We start from the raw sequence: 17118 nt of genomic DNA, 5'->3' as shown, positions 1-17118 counted from the left end.
GTACACATGTAGGGTTTGTGTACTGGGGGGAATCGATTCCATTATTTAGAATCTTGGTCTTGGCAGATGAAAGGAACTCTAAGAATTCAAGAGCTGGTAAAATGCACTGATGCCTTGGTGAATATGTAGGGCTTTTATATAGATGCATAATCCAAATCAGATAATGAAATTGAAATACCAACAAGAGGCCCATTGGCCTTAACGGTCACCTGAGTTATAACTATTTCAGTCAATCTGACCCTGCCTATAAGCCTCCGCGGACCATAAGGTAAGCGCCCTAATATCATTTCATCTATAAAGAGTTTTATGATTCTGTCTTATTTTGATCTTGAGAAAATTCTTTTTGAAAATCAGTCGTTCCACCCCCCCCCCCCCCCCCCCCCCACCCCCGGGATGAGGACCATATACAATGAACATTTTTTGTTGATCTTTTCTACAATATTTCCGTTTCAATTGGTTCATAGGTTTCTGAGAAACGGACAGACAATGACGGACAATAGGTAATTAGAACAGATAACTTCAGACCATCCCAGGTGACCTAAAAATAGTTGTTGGTACTTTTGTTAAATCAAACAAAACCAATGCGAAGCTCATCACACATAGCTATGTGAAGCATGACGTGAAGTTTGTAGTTGATCATGTGTAGTATACAAAGTGTATGTGGTGACATTTAATATTAGTGACCATGATAATAGGCCGTCATTGGTATACTTAATCTTTATAGCACTCAATCCTTGTTACCTGCTGGCAAAGTATTAGCCTTATGGGTCTTTGAATCTGACTTTTTTTTTAGATCTGACCTCTGTGACTTTCAAAATAGGTCAAGGTCGTTTATATGGGGGAAATTTATATCACATTTCCCTAGGTACCTGCTGGTAGAATGCCAGGCCTCTGGGTCTTCTGGAACTTAAGATTCTACAAGTTCTTAACCTTTTTAAGCCAGGTGACCTTGAAAATAGGTCAAGGTTATAGGTGCGAATAATTTCCCAATACACGAACCTACTGGCTAAAGATGAGTGCCCAGTGTCTTTTGGAACTTTTAGATTTGCAAATGAATTATCAGCTATTTGACCAGTGACCTTAACAATTAGGTCAAGGTCATTTATATGAGGAAACCTTTAGTTCTCTTCAATATGTATCTCCTGGCTGAATATCAGTTCTCGGTTGCTTCTTGTTTTCTAGAAGCTAAAAAGTTGATGTATGCTCACTCCTGCTCCATACCATAACCTCACTGGCACATTTTGTCATGCATGTTAAAAATGGTGCTATCGATCCTTACACTGTAATATACAAATATTGTAGTCTGTATTAAATGTATTGTCACAGGGATTGGACATAGATCCCTATCTCTAACTGTCCGTATTTGGAAACGAGACACAACAATTTCTTATTACTATTCAAACTGCCATTGGATATTCTGATTTATTATTCCTATTCAAACTGTCACTGGATATCCCGATTTATTATTCCTATTCAAACTACCATTGGATACCTGGATTTATTATTCCTATTCAAACTGTCACTGGATATCCCGATTTATTATTCCTATTCAAACTGTCACTGGATATCCCGATTTATTATTCCTATTCAAACTGCCATTGGATACCTGGATTTATTATTCCTATTCAAACTGTCACTGGATATTCCGATTTATTATTCCTATTCAAACTGTCACTGGATATCCCGATTTATTATTCCTATTCAAACTGTCACTGGATACCTCGATTTATTATTCCTATTCAAACTGTCACTGGATATCCCGATTTATTATTCCTATTCAAACTGTCACTGGATATCCCGATTTATTATTCCTATTCAAACTGTCACTGGATATCCCGATTTATTATTCCTATTAAAACTGTCACTGGATATCCCGATTTATTATTCCTATTCAAACTGTCACTGGATATCCCGATTTATTATTCCTATTCAAACTACCATTGGATACCTGGATTTATTATTCCTATTCAAACTGCCACTGGATATTCCGATTTATTACTCCTATTTAAAATGCCATCGGATACCTGGATTTATTATTCCTATTCAAACTGCCATTGGATACCTGGATTTATTATTCCTATTCAAACTGCCATTGGATATTCCGATTTATTACTATTTAAAATGCCATCGGATACCTGGATTTATTATTCCTGTTCATATGAATAAAAACAAAAATGTATAAAGGAAATTGTATTTTATTTTTCCCAGGAGTGATTTCACTCTTCTCTCATTCTCTCTATAATTCTATAAAACAATAGAGTAATAAAAATATTGTCAACTATACAATTGGTTCATTATTATGTACACTCATGTGACTATCACTACACATTGAAACTGATCTATACAACTGTACAGCAAAAATATCATCACTGACTCAATTTACAACGGTTATCACATTCTTATCATCACCCAGTGTTCACAGGATTAAATATAATAACATTATGAACTTCGTGCAGGTTTTGGGTGAAAACAGTAACAACAGTAATAGCCTTTGTATGATTATATATAAATTTTTTTTGTTATTTTTTTTCCATCTTTTTCTTATAACATATTTTGTGTGATAAAATCACATCTCAACAGGTTAAAATACTGCTAAACATATTTTTGCGATACTCCAGCACAAAGAATTTGTTCACAGCATGAATACACAACAAACAATGGCAACACATAATTGGTGTAGAATGTAAATACAGGACGATAATCATGTGTTAATTGCACAGAATTAAAAACATTTATTTGGTTAACAGTTATAGCTATACAGGGTCATACTACAGTATACAGAAAATCGTTAAGTCTGAACTGATAATGATTTGTCAGAATTACTATTTGAAATGTACAGCTGAGCTGCCAATAAAATTTGAAACATTTTTTCTTTGAAATATGGATATTTTGTCTCAGATATTCTTTTTTTTTTAAATTCAGAAGTACATGTATTCAAAATCTCCCTCATTTCTACAGACCCTTTTAATTATCCATTTATCTAAATATTATCAAATATATGTTTCTGCACAAGATGAACAAATTAGCATGGAAGTGGATATGTGTAGTAAAGGCACTGTGGTATGACCTTGACCTTAAGATAACAACAAGTGAAGGACATGACCATGACCTATATATGAATGTTAAGTAACTTTTGATTAATCTACCCAAAATTGACTACATTGTGTTAATGCTTTTTTTTCAATAAGTTTCTATTTAATTTCCTTTTATTTGTAAGTAAATAAAGGTTTTATATTAAGTAATATATTTGATGAGGACATTTTGACAGGTTATACTTGATATGGAATTGTCAGTGGTGCATTAAATGTCAATCAAAACACAGATGGAGATCCATCACAATGGATAACAATGACTGGTATGGAAACCGTCCACAGTGTGCTATAGGTGTGAAGTGAGTATCAAGGTTGATTATAAAAATCTGAGGTTTCTACAGTAACAGATGATATGAACACACAAAACACTACTCAATGTTATCACACCTGGAGCTCATGTACATTGGTTATTTACAAGTTAACAAGGATCACCAATGTTACCAACTACCAATTCTCTGCCCCCTAACCCAAAAAGGGCTCGCGTGTATCCTTACCTACACCACTTAATTCCTTACACTATTACACGTTTAAAAAATAAGATAAAGTGAACAGCCAAAACGTTTTTGATAGAGATTATGATGGGAGTAGTGGACACAGGTAGTACACTATTGTTGTTTAAATGCTATAAGGCGCTATTAACACTGTACAAACACAATCTTGTTATACTGTCAACAGTTCAACCAAAATAAAATATGTGTTACCATGTTGGTGTGATACTGCCGAGGATAGTAAAGAAGATTCCAATCAATCCTCCGGCATCAATGTTACCTTGGTAACAGAACATTTAACAACACATTACAACAACAATCCAATCTTTCATTCATACAATATCTTATTGTATTTGGTTGGAAAGTAAAATATAATGTTTTTCCCTAATGAAACTGGCTAAAAACATGCAAAAACAAAAAAACAAAAAAAAACAAAAAAAACACAAACATTTCTGTCCATCATATTTAAATCTTTATCACAGAAATGGATAACAGTTTATCAACAGTAAAAGCGCAGTAAGATGGGAAGTAAAGAGCGATAAAAACTAAAATGTTCTAAAATAGTCAATGAGTATAGAGATAAATGAGCATGCAGAAATAAATAATGAAGCTGCTATGTTCCTACTGACACTACCCTAAATAGGACTCGGACAATACATCAATACATGAGGCATGATATCAAAAGTGAAAACGCAGAAAAATGATTAAAAACCATTTTGATACACACTATGTTTAATTAGTGCTTATGCACCAATAGATATGGAATATAACTATCAAATGTGATGTTACAGGATACATTGAGAATCTGATATCATTACTGACGTAACAGAATCCAGGCCATTTATAACAGTGAGTGACAGGTTAAATGACGTTACACATTTTTCTGCTTCTCATCCTAGGTTTTTCATTAGCGCACTGTGACACTGAACAAAAACTCAAGTGATAAACGCTGCAGTTATATCAGCGACGAGAACACATTCAGAGCCGGTCTAGTTATCTAGTCTTATCATAGTATTGACCCTTTAGTGTTGGTTAAAAAAAAACTCACACATTTAAAAGACGATTCAAATAACAATACCATAAAATATAAATATAAAACAATTCAACAAACCAGAAGCCTAAAGATCAAAGAGTTGTCTAATGCTGTGTTAAAATGATTTTATCAAGACAATTAAAAAGAAGACATTGATAAAATCTGTTCCTTGTTTTAAAATTTGATTAAAATCTACCCACAGAATGTTCATTTCCTGCTATGAAGAAACTGACCAAAGATGTGATCACAGGACAAAAATGGATACACACTTTTCAAACAAAAGCATGGGATTGACTAGAGAATTTCTAATGGTTTTATAATCACTTGGTTTTGTCATTTCACTTCATGAATAAATATTTTCAAACTGTAATATACACTTTCTACTCCCAAAACAAATGGGTACTAGATAGGACATTTCTAGCTGACATTTTTTCTTTTTAGTTATGAAAGACTAAGAACTAAATTCTCTAATATTTAAATAAATATGCATTTCATTTAAAATTCTAGCTCAATTAATTATTTCTGATCAACAAGTACTGAATTATTCTTCGCAATCAAACTTCTTTATAATTCATAAAATTTCCCCTAGGCTCCGAATTTTCCATAAATAATTAAAATACTTCTGCAGTTTTCAAGCATACGAGGAAAAGCTATGTTCATCACATTGGATTCTTCTTTTCCTTGTTATTTATAAAGTCACAAAAGAGCTGTTGTTTTTCATGTGCATAGTTCACTTGGTATCACAGCCCCTTCCCTCTGCGAGTTTCCTGTCAGCCCCTCCGCTCTGTCATCGTATCAGGGTGGTCTTAGTACTGCGAGTATGAGGAACCGACCTGAAAGAGAGGAAATTGTCTGAATAAATATGGCAGATTAAAAAATTCAACATTCTGTCCAATGCCATTTTGGGATTAGAAATGCAAACAGAATTAACAATTTAATACAAGTTAATAGATACCTCTTGTATTAATTTCCCATTATTTAGAGATACGTCTTTGTACTGATATCCTTTTATTTATAGATAGATTTCTATGTCTTTGTATTAATATCCTATTATTTAGAGATATGTCTTTGTATTAATATCCTATTATTTAGAGATACATCAGTATTAATATCCTTTTATTTAGAGATACATCAGTATTAATATCCTATTATTTAGAGTTACTTCTTTCTATTAATATCCTATTATTTATAGATACTTTGTATAAATATCCTATTATTTAGAGATACTTTGTATAAATATCCTATTATTTAGAGATACTTTGTATTGATATCCTATTATTTAGAGATACTTTGTATTGATATCCTATTATTTAGAGATACTTTGTATTGATATCCTATTATTTAGAGATATGTCTCTGTATTAATATCCTATTATTTATAGACATGTCTTTGTACTAATATCCTATTATTTATAGACATGTCTTTGTACTAATATCCTATTATTTAGAGATATGTCTCTGTATTAATATCCTATTATTTATAGACATGTCTTTGTACTAATATCCTATTATTTAGTGATATCTCTGTATTAATATCCTATTATTTAGAGTCCAGACATTGAATTTTTCGTTAATTTTTGTAGTAGTTTAATTATTTGTTTGAACACAATCCAACTCTGCAACAATCCATTTCCATGTTACCAGTAACAGGATACAAACTGAACCTGTAGTAAAAACAAATGATAGAAATTCTTTGTCATTACCTTTTTGTGTGCCAGAGTAAAATGGATTTGCATTCCCATTGTTAAAAGATTCAGGTTGCTATTTTTTTTTACACTATGAACTTGTAATTGTGGCTAAGTTGTAAGGTAATTATGAATTATCATATATTATAAATGATCATAAACACTTTCTCAAAACAGAATGCCGCCAACTAAAAATTCTTTACTGTAGACAAAGAGGGCATGCATATCTAGTCTACAGCATATATGTAGTTAATAAAAAGTGTCTCTTGTGAAAAGAGATAAAACAATAAACCTAAAACATTTAATAATGGATCAAAACCTTGACTTTCATCAATATGGTGTTATTACTACAATGTACCAGTACACATATAAACAAATAAAAGTCAACATGTCTTATTTTTACAATCATAGGTAGAACACATTAGTTCAAGTCACTATCATCAACATATTTATAAGCTACAAAACAATATATACATGTATAAGTAATGAACAACATAAATATATATAAACTGTATGTGTACAACATGTGTAAGGTAAGGATGATGTTTTATGTGTACAACATGTGTAAGGTAAGGATGATGGTGTATGTGTACGACATGTGTAAGGATGACGGTGTATGTGTACAACATGTGTAAGGATGATGTTGTATGTGTACAACATGTGTAAGGTAAGGATGATGTTTTATGTGTACAACATGTGTAAGGTAAGGATGATGGTGTATGTGTACAACATGTGTAAGGATGATGCTGTATGTGTACAACATGTGTAAGGATGATGTTGTATGTGTACAACATGTGTAAGGATGATGATGTATGTGTACAACATGTGTAAGGTAAGGATGATGATGTATGTGTACAACATGTGTAAGGATGATGTTGTATGTGTACAACATGTGTAAGGATGATGATGTATGTGTACAACATGTGTAAGGATGATGTTGTATGTGTACAACATGTGTAAGGATGATGTTGTATGTGTACAACATGTGTAAGGATGATGTTGTATGTGTACAACATGTGTAAGGTAAGGATGATGTTGTATGTGTACAACATGTGTAAGGTAAGGATGATGTTGTATGTGTACAACATGTGTAAGGATGATGTTGTATATATGTGTACAACATGTGTAAGGATGATGATGTATGTGTACAACATGTGTAAGGTAAGGATGATGTTGTATGTGTACAACATGTGTATGGTAAGGATGACGTTGTATGTGTACAACATGTGTATGGTAAGGATGACGTTGTATGTGTACAACATGTGTAAGGATGATGTTGTATGTGTACAACATGTGTAAGGATGATGTTGTATGTGTACAACATGTGTAAGGATGACAGTGTATGTGTACAACATGTGTATGGTAAGGATGATGTTGTATGTGTACAACATGTGTAAGGATGATGATGTATGTGTACAACATGTGTAAGGATGACAGTGTATGTGTACAACATGTGTATGGTAAGGATGATGTTGTATATGTACAACATGTGTAAGGTAAGGATGATGTTGTATGTGTACAACATGTGTAAGGATGATGTTGTATGTGTACAACATGTGTAAGGATGATGATGTATGTGTACAACATGTGTAAGGATGATGTATATATGTGTACAACATGTGTAAGGTAAGGATGATGTTGTATGTGTACAACATGTGTAAGGATGATGATGTATGTGTACAACATGTGTATGGATGATGTTGTATGTGTACAACATGTGTAAGGTAAGGATGATGTTGTATGTGTACAACATGTGTAAGGTAAGGATGATGTTTTATGTGTACAACATGTGTAAGGATGATGTTGTATGTGTACAACATGTGTAAGGATGATGTTGTATGTGTACAACATGTGTAAGGTAAGGATGATGTTGTATGTGTACAACATGTGTAAGGTAAGGATGATGTTGTATGTGTACAACATGTGTAAGGTAAGGATGATGTTGTATGTGTACAACATGTGTAAGGATGATGATGTATGTGTACAACATGTGTATGGATGATGTTGTATGTGTACAACATGTGTAAGGTAAGGATGATGTTGTATGTGTACAACATGTGTAAGGTAAGGATGATGTTGTATGTGTACAACATGTGTAAGGATGATGTTGTATGTGTACAACATGTGTAAGGATGACGGTGTATGTGTACAACATGTGTAAGGTAAGGATGATGATGTATGTGTACAACATGTGTAAGGATGATGTTGTATGTGTACAACATGTGTAAGGTAAGGATGATGTTGTATGTGTACAACATGTGTAAGGATGATGTTGTATGTGTACAACATGTGTAATGATGATGCTGTATGAGGTATGACCACTCCAGCACACACACCATGCACTTTACAGTAGATCAGGTCAGACAGGAAAAAGCAACAATACAAGATAAAGGCAGAGGATTTGTGGAAACCAAATTTTTGTTATTGAGGGCATCCAAGTTTCTTTTACAAACAAAACTTTCCTTTCTGGTAAACCACTCAACACAATGAAATCACTATGATTTTAAGTACAGAAAGGAACTATGAAATATTCCTTCCTTCTGCATGGTGGTTTGATTAAATCTAGCTAAATATCAGTGATGAACATTACTCGTTCTGAATTTCACATTAGTCCATCCAGAAAAATCAGGCTGTATTCAAAAACTTAACATCAATACTTCTAGTGATCTGCAAGTGTTTCCAGAGGAAAATCACCATCCATCAACCCCAATCCAAACCACCCATCACTATCCACTACTCTTTATTCGGACATACTACCAAACATATCCTACATTCATTTCAAAATAATACCCTATCCCTTTCAAGATACAGTGAGTCCATCTATACATATTCTATGACATTACAAGATAAATCCTGGGAGCTAACCTTAATCTATATCAAACAAGGACAAATTTCAGTTTTGCCCTCTCAAGGACTTTTTATATAAAGGTCTATCAGACAAAACAAGGACAAATTTCAGTTTTGCCCTCTCAAGGACTTTTTATATAAAGGTCTATCAGACAATGTCCCCTGCCTTATGTGTAGCACAATGTTATATCACAATGTCTTAGACATTAACAGACTGGTGACACAGTTCACTTCCTTAATAGTATTGACCAAGTACACAAGATACGTTTGGTCCGCATTTGGAGGGAACGTTAAACGCTTCAAGGTCTGTACATACCACACAATTATAGTTACGTATACGTGTTAAACTCGCCAGTACAGTAATATACGCATGTAAGATGTGAACCTCACAACATTGATGGTTTCAAAATATCCTAAACTATTATCATTTGCTGTCACTTAATTTGTGTAAACAGAAAAACAACACATATGATAGGTTTAACTTACATTTCACAGCACAATAGCAAAATTGATATAGATGTAATCGGTTAGCTTATGACGAGTCATTTTCGTAGTATCACAAACAAAGACAGAAACCAACTCTCAGAGATAAGTGGTTGACAAACGGATTCTTAGAGAAAGAAGAAAATAGTTATAAGAATGAAGTCAGGAGAGAGGTCACTTGAATCTCACAAACAACCTTCAAAGTCACTCAAACACTCACCAGATCCCAAAATCTCTGGCAACTGTTGTCCTTTGAAAGTTCCCAAGAACTTACCTCTTATGATCAGATTTTAAGATGTCAGAAATAAAGAAAGTCACAGCACAAAGTTGGTACATTTGAAAATCCTCCGATCAACCGGAGCCAAAACAAGAAAACAACACAAAGGGCTATACATCATTACAATGGTAACCAACACCGTTCTGAAATCCACAGGTATTAGAGTGTCAACAACCATTTTTACAGAAAAACGGTACTCTAGATCTGACTGAATACATTGCACATCCACAGCACACCTATATAGATATCTTACACTGTCCCCTTCAAATGAGATGCCAATATTAGTTTGTGGTCGCTTAGTAACCTGGCAATCAGAAAAAGTGTTAATGTCAACAGAATGTACAGTGTATTCAATGATAGAAAAGTGAAAAGTTCATCAAGCATGTTATGTTTCCCAATTACCAACAACATCCCAGAATCTACAACATTCATGACAACCAGAATCCAGATGGTCACAGCCCTATTCATAATCTTAGCAATGTGTTATAAACTAAAGCACTTAAATGTTTTGTATCAATAGTAAAAATACATTTATCTTTTTTTTTATATTTTTGATTTTTTTTAAAACAAAATATCCAGAAACATAATTATGGAATATACCTCCAATGTACCTATATAATTTTTTTTAATTACAAAAATTGTGGATATTTTCTGACCTTTCATATCAATCATTTCTGTTGTAAAAACATAAAAACAAAACACAATCATTAAATCACTGCACTTTTATACACAATACTAAGTTACAATGACGAGGCTTTAAACAACTTTTTTCTGGTATCGTCCAACTATCTAACTACCGGTAACCTAGATTGCCACAGCTTTCTCCTGGAAAATCGGGGTAAAACCTTGTTATTTTAGAGATATTCTTGTTACTTTAGATATCAAAAAGAAATGTATTAAAAATGAAAAGTATATCATATAATTACAATAAATACTGAAGAACATTTAAAAGGATGTCTTTGAGGTATTTATATAAATCTTCTCTTTCATACACATTTTACATCTTAAATGAAATTGTAGCATTTGAAATTGAAACAAATAAAATTCTAAATCAATTTTCACCTTAATATCAAAATCTTATTTATTTGTTTCATAAATCATACTGTCATCCTATTGTCTTACAAAATAAGATGAGGATTTCTTGTAATGAACTGTGACAGGGACCAGAAAGGTAACACAGAAATGCCCCTGTTTAACAGGAATTCAAGCTCATTCTACCAAGGTGCAATCAACAACAGCTATAGTGGCTGAAATACAAGATTGTGAGAAATATATGTCTACACCAAAAACAACTGGTGAGAATTAGTGTGTTAGGTCAGAGTAGTGGCTACATAGATACACACAACGATGAAACCATCAACATGGAAGCTGATTAAGACGATGATGAAAATGATTAATTAACTTACTGTAGAAGAACGTAACTGATATTTGTACGGCCATGAGCTCAGGTCTCCCGAAGTATTATACAGGTTGCTTTTAAAATCCTTGTTGAGTCTATTCTCAAAGTAGTCTTGGGAATCATTGTCATATCTGCTTGAAGAACTGCTGTCAAGGGAGGCAATAGACACAAGCGAATATGTATTAGATTTTGGAAAGAGGTATACTGTTTATATTGCAGAGCTTATGGAGTAAAAGCGATGAATACCGAAATTAAATCTTCTAAAAACCCTTTATTGCTGCATATGAAATTACAAAGATGAACTTTTTTTCTTCTCTTTTTCTTCAAAATCTTGAAATTTTGGAAAAACAATTAGCAGCTTTTTATCACTCTGATTATGATTTTTCTTTTTTGGAAAATATGCATCGATATTGGAAAGTTGCATGGGAAGGAATGAATGATGGCAAGGTTAGCACCAGTTTAGTGGTTAGGGCTGACACCAATATACACCACAGAGGTTAGCTATTGTGAGGCTTCTACGCAACATCACCCAAACACTACACACGTCGGGCTCCTGATGACCACTGTTTAACCCTGTAAACGATCTACACTACAGTACTTCAGGTCCTCCAAGCTCCTGTAATGCCCCACTAGCCTGCTATACCTAAAAGCTTGCACCAGTATTCAATACCCAGTGATCCACAATGTACTACACATAACAACATAACAAGTGACATGTCGGTGGTAAGGTGGATATGACCTAAAGTGGCTATAGAAGTGACATGTCGGTGGTAAGGTGGATACGACCTAAAGTGGCTATAGAAGTGACATGTCGGTGGTAAGGTGGGTATGATATAAAGTGGCTATAGAAGTGACATGTCGGTGGTAAGGTGGGTATGATATAAAGTGACTATAGAAGTGACATGTCGGTGGTAAGGTGGGTATGACCTAAAGTGGCTATAGAAGTGACATGTCGGTGGTAAGGTGGGTATGACCTAAAGTGGCTATAGAAGTGACATGTCGGTGGTAAGGTGGATATGATATAAAGTGGCTATAGAAGTGACATGTCGGTGGTAAGGTGGGTATGACCTAAAGTGGCTATAGAAGTGACATGTCGGTGGTAAGGTGGGTATGATATAAAGTGGCTATAGAAGTGACATGTCGGTGGTAAGGTGGGTATGATATAAAGTGGCTATAGAAGTGACATGTCGGTGGTAAGGTGGATATGACCTAAAGTGGCTATAGAAGTGACATGTCGGTGGTAAGGTGGATACGACCTAAAGTGGCTATAGAAGTGACATGTCGGTGGTAAGGTGGGTATGATATAAAGTGGCTATAGAAGTGACATGTCGGTGGTAAGGTGGGTATGATCTAAAGTGGCTATAGAAGTGACATGTCGGTGGTAAGGTGGATATGATATAAAGTGGCTATAGAAGTGACATGTCGGTGGTAAGGTGGGTATGACCTAAAGTGGCTATAGAAGTGACATGTCGGTGGTAAGGTGGGTATGATATAAAGTGGCTATAGAAGTGACATGTCGGTGGTAAGGTGGATACGACCTAAAGTGGCTATAGAAGTGACATGTCGGTGGTAAGGTGGGTATGATATAAAGTGGCTATAGAAGTGACATGTCGGTGGTAAGGTGGGTATGACCTAAAGTGGCTATAGAAGTGACATGTCGGTGGTAAGGTGGATACGACCTAAAGTGGCTATAGAAGTGACATGTCGGTGGTAAGGTGGATATGACCTAAAGTGGCTATAGAAGTGACATGTCGGTGGTAAGGTGGGTATGACCTAAAGTGGCTATAGAAGTGACAAGTCGGTGGTAAGGTGGATATGATATAAAGTGGCTATAGAAGTGACATGTCGGTGGTAAGGTGGATATGACCTAAAGTGGCTATAGAAGTGACATGTCGGTGGTAAGGTGGATATGACCTAAAGTGGCTATAGAAGTGACATGTCGGTGGTAAGGTGGATATGACCTAAAGTGGCTATAGAAGTGACATGTCGGTGGTAAGGTGGGTATGACCTAAAGTGGCTATAGAAGTGACATGTCGGTGGTAAGGTGGATATGACCTAAAGTGGCTATAGAAGTGACATGTCGGTGGTAAGGTGGGTATGACCTAAAGTGGCTATAGAAGTGACATGTCGGTGGTAAGGTGGATATGACCTAAAGTGGCTATAGAAGTGACATGTCGGTGGTAAGGTGGGTATGACCTAAAGTGGCTATAGAAGTGACATGTCGGTGGTAAGGTGGATATGACCTATATAAAGTGGCTATAGAAGTGACATGTCGGTGGTAAGGTGGATATGACCTATATAAAGTGGCTATAGAAGTGACATGTCGGTGGTAAGGTGGGTATGACCTAAAGTGGCTATAGAAGTGACATGTCGGTGGTAAGGTGGGTATGATATAAAGTGGCTATAGAAGTGACATGTCGGTGGTAAGGTGGGTATGATATAAAGTGTCTATAGAAGTGACATGTCGGTGGTAAGGTGGATATGATATAAAGTGGCTATAGAAGTGACATGTCGGTGGTAAGGTGGATATGACCTAAAGTGGCTATAGAAGTGACATGTCGGTGGTAAGGTGGGTATGATATAAAGTGGCTATAGAAGTGACATGTCGGTGGTAAGGTGGATACGACCTAAAGTGGCTATAGAAGTGACATGTCGGTGGTAAGGTGGATATGATATAAAGTGGCTATAGAAGTGACATGTCGGTGGTAAGGTGGATACGACCTAAAGTGGCTATAGAAGTGACATGTCGGTGGTAAGGTGGGTATGATATAAAGTGGCTATAGAAGTGACATGTCGGTGGTAAGGTGGGTATGACCTAAAGTGGCTGTAGAAGTGACATGTCGGTGGTAAGGTGGATATGATATAAAGTGGCTATAGAAGTGACATGTCGGTGGTAAGGTGGGTATGATATAAAGTGTCTATAGAAGTGACATGTCGGTGGTAAGGTGGATACGACCTAAAGAGGCTATAGAAGTGACATGTCGGTGGTAAGGTGGGTATGATATAAAGTGTCTATAGAAGTGACATGTCGGTGGTAAGGTGGATATGACCTAAAGTGGCTATAGAAGTGACATGTCGGTGGTAAGGTGGGTATGATATAAAGTGGCTATAGAAGTGACATGTCGGTGGTAAGGTGGATATGATATAAAGTGTCTATAGAAGTGACATGTCGGTGGTAAGGTGGGTATGATATAAAGTGTCTATAGAAGTGACATGTCGGTGGTAAGGTGGATATGATATAAAGTGTCTATAGAAGTGACATGTCGGTGGTAAGGTGGATATGATATAAAGTGTCTATAGAAGTGACATGTCGGTGGTAAGGTGGATATGATATAAAGTGTCTATAGAAGTGACATGTCGGTGGTAAGGTGGATATGATATAAAGTGTCTATAGAAGTGACATGTCGGTGGTAAGGTGGATACGACCTAAAGTGGCTATAGAAGTGACATGTCGGTGGTAAGGTGGATATGATATAAAGTGGCTATAGAAGTGACATGTCGGTGGTAAGGTGGGTATGATATAAAGTGACTATAGAAGTGACATGTCGGTGGTAAGGTGGGTACGACCTAAAGTGGCTATAGAAGTGACATGTCGGTGGTAAGGTGGGTATGATATAAAGTGGCTATAGAAGTGACATGTCGGTGGTAAGGTGGGTATGATATAAAGTGGCTATAGAAGTGACATGTCGGTGGTAAGGTGGGTATGATATAAAGTGTCTATAGAAGTGACATGTCGGTGGTAAGGTGGGTATGATATAAAGTGGCTATAGAAGTGACATGTCGGTGGTAAGGTGGGTATGACCTAAAGTGGCTATAGAAGTGACATGTCGGTGGTAAGGTGGGTATGATATAAAGTGGCTATAGAAGTGACATGTCGGTGGTAAGGTGGGTATGACCTAAAGTGGCTATAGAAGTGACAAGTTGGTGGTAAGGTGGATACGACCTAAAGTGGTTATAGAAGTGACATGTCGGTGGTAAGGTGGATATGATATAAAGTGGCTATAGAAGTGACATGTCGGTGGTAAGGTGGGTATGACATTGAGTTTGAATTATGAAACTAAGACTAAGTGACAGTGTAGGACTGTGTCTAAGTACTTGCCATCAAATAAATATAAGTTATAACAGATGTGTAGCAAGTTGGAAACAAAAGAATAACTAGAGGCCCGTTACCTTGACTGTCAGAGGAATTGTAGATATGTACATCTGTGTATTCACTGGTTTGTATTGGTTGATACAGAGTAAAAGATTTAGGAAATGATAATGAAGAAAAGATAAAAACTCATTGGTATTACTAAAACTCATTGGTATTACTAAAACTCAATAGTATTACTAAAACACTTTGGTTTTAGTAAAACTCATTAGTATTATTAAAACACTTTGGTTTTACTAAAACTCATTGGTATTACTAAAACTCATTGTTTCTATCTATGGTTTTACAATTTTCTAGTTAAAAAAACCATTAAGGCCATGATTGAGATTCAGACATCTATAAATTGTGGACCCCAACAAATTGGTAAACTATATGGAAATTAAGAGTGTTCTTATGAAGGTTGTGACTGTAGACCCCAACAAACTGATAAACAAGAAGGAAAGTGAATCCTCGTTCTCAGTATAATAACACTGATTGTTTCCGAGTTCAATTCAAATACGCTGAAAATTACATTTGATACTACTGCATACAAATAGCCAAAACCTTTGTGCTGATTAGGAGAAAAAACTGTTCCTAATACTTCTCAACAAATATATTCATAAACCGATACATATTCATAAAATACACGAGAGGAACAAAACAGATGAACCAGAATGTGTAAATACATCGGGGTGAGAAGTAACATTGACACAGTGGGCGTTTTGAGTGATTGGATCACTAATGCCTCTCTACCCAACCCTTCTCGTTAATACCAGGATAATAATTGGTGATAGTTTTTCTAATCAATACTTGAATGATGACGAAATGCTATCAACTTAAAACAGCTGTGCAGTATGATCCTAGAATAAATACATCTAGTTAGAAAGGAATAAAAGAACTTTGGTAGGGTGTAAACAAGCATATGATAACATTAATAAGATGTTGTTTATAAGCATGCTGTAGACCAATGCTCACTACCATGCCCAGTTTTACAATCAGGTTGGTATTATAACAACATAGCAAGCTTGCTGCATCTAATATTTTAACCCAGCTGAGGACATCAACTCTCAGTAAATAATTCATCTTTGAACAAATTTAGCTAAAATAAGCAGGAGTCATCGGAGATGAACTTGGGGTATTTACAGGAAACATCAAATAATAGTGTGGCATGATAAAATGATATGCTAATCACAGCCACAGATACATCACCAACAGTTAACTGACTACTAGGGAAGTTGAATGAGGAAATACATGTACAGCAGAACTTGTGTATGATATAATCTGTGAAGAAGTGACATGAATGAAAACTAGGACATCAGGTTAAATACGACCAAGAGGAAATGACAGGCCACATAACAGGTCGTTATTAATATTATTACAAATGTTTAACATCATAAAGTCAATAAATTTCTACAATGTATATTTATCACCAGATTTTTTTTCTTACAAAAATGAGAAAGGGTGAATTGCTAGCTTCAAAACCAAAAAATATTTTACTTCTGATTTCTTTGAATACGAACTGAATCACATCACATTCCAGAGGACTTAAACTATTTTTTGCCCCAATATACAATTAGGCCAAAAAAATCCTGTTTCTGTTAAACCCCAATAACCCTTTAATTTTGTGCTTACCCTGAAGTGTTTTTGTCCATTTTCAAGAAAGGGCTATCAAAGTCAAGATTTCCA

At 35.3% G+C, this 17118-nt stretch overlaps 1 protein-coding gene across 9 annotated transcripts in view; it reads right to left on the bottom strand.

Annotated features, from left to right (window-relative positions):
* Positions 1-2179: 2179 nt before the first annotated feature.
* LOC117324901 (dual specificity protein phosphatase CDC14AB-like) overlaps positions 2180-17118 on the bottom strand; it is a 52692-nt gene continuing 37753 nt past the window's right edge. For 5 of the 9 annotated variants that reach the window (XM_033880731.1, XM_033880734.1, XM_033880732.1 and 2 more), the window contains 2 exons: positions 11311-11449; positions 2180-5446 (listed from right to left, as the gene is read on the bottom strand). In XM_033880731.1, the coding sequence (XP_033736622.1) occupies positions 5420-5446; positions 11311-11449 (166 nt within the window). In that variant the 3' untranslated portion in view covers positions 2180-5419. The remainder of the gene's footprint in view (positions 5447-11310; positions 11450-17118) is intronic. The other 4 variants (XM_033880733.1, XM_033880735.1, XM_033880738.1 and 1 more) reach the window with 2 other exon arrangements.

Source organism: Pecten maximus, chromosome 4 (assembly GCF_902652985.1).
Source record: "Pecten maximus chromosome 4, xPecMax1.1, whole genome shotgun sequence".
Taxonomy (NCBI): Eukaryota; Metazoa; Mollusca; class Bivalvia; order Pectinida; family Pectinidae; genus Pecten; species Pecten maximus.
Note: the sequence above shows the minus strand (reverse complement) of the source record. Positions and strands in the feature narration are given on the sequence as shown.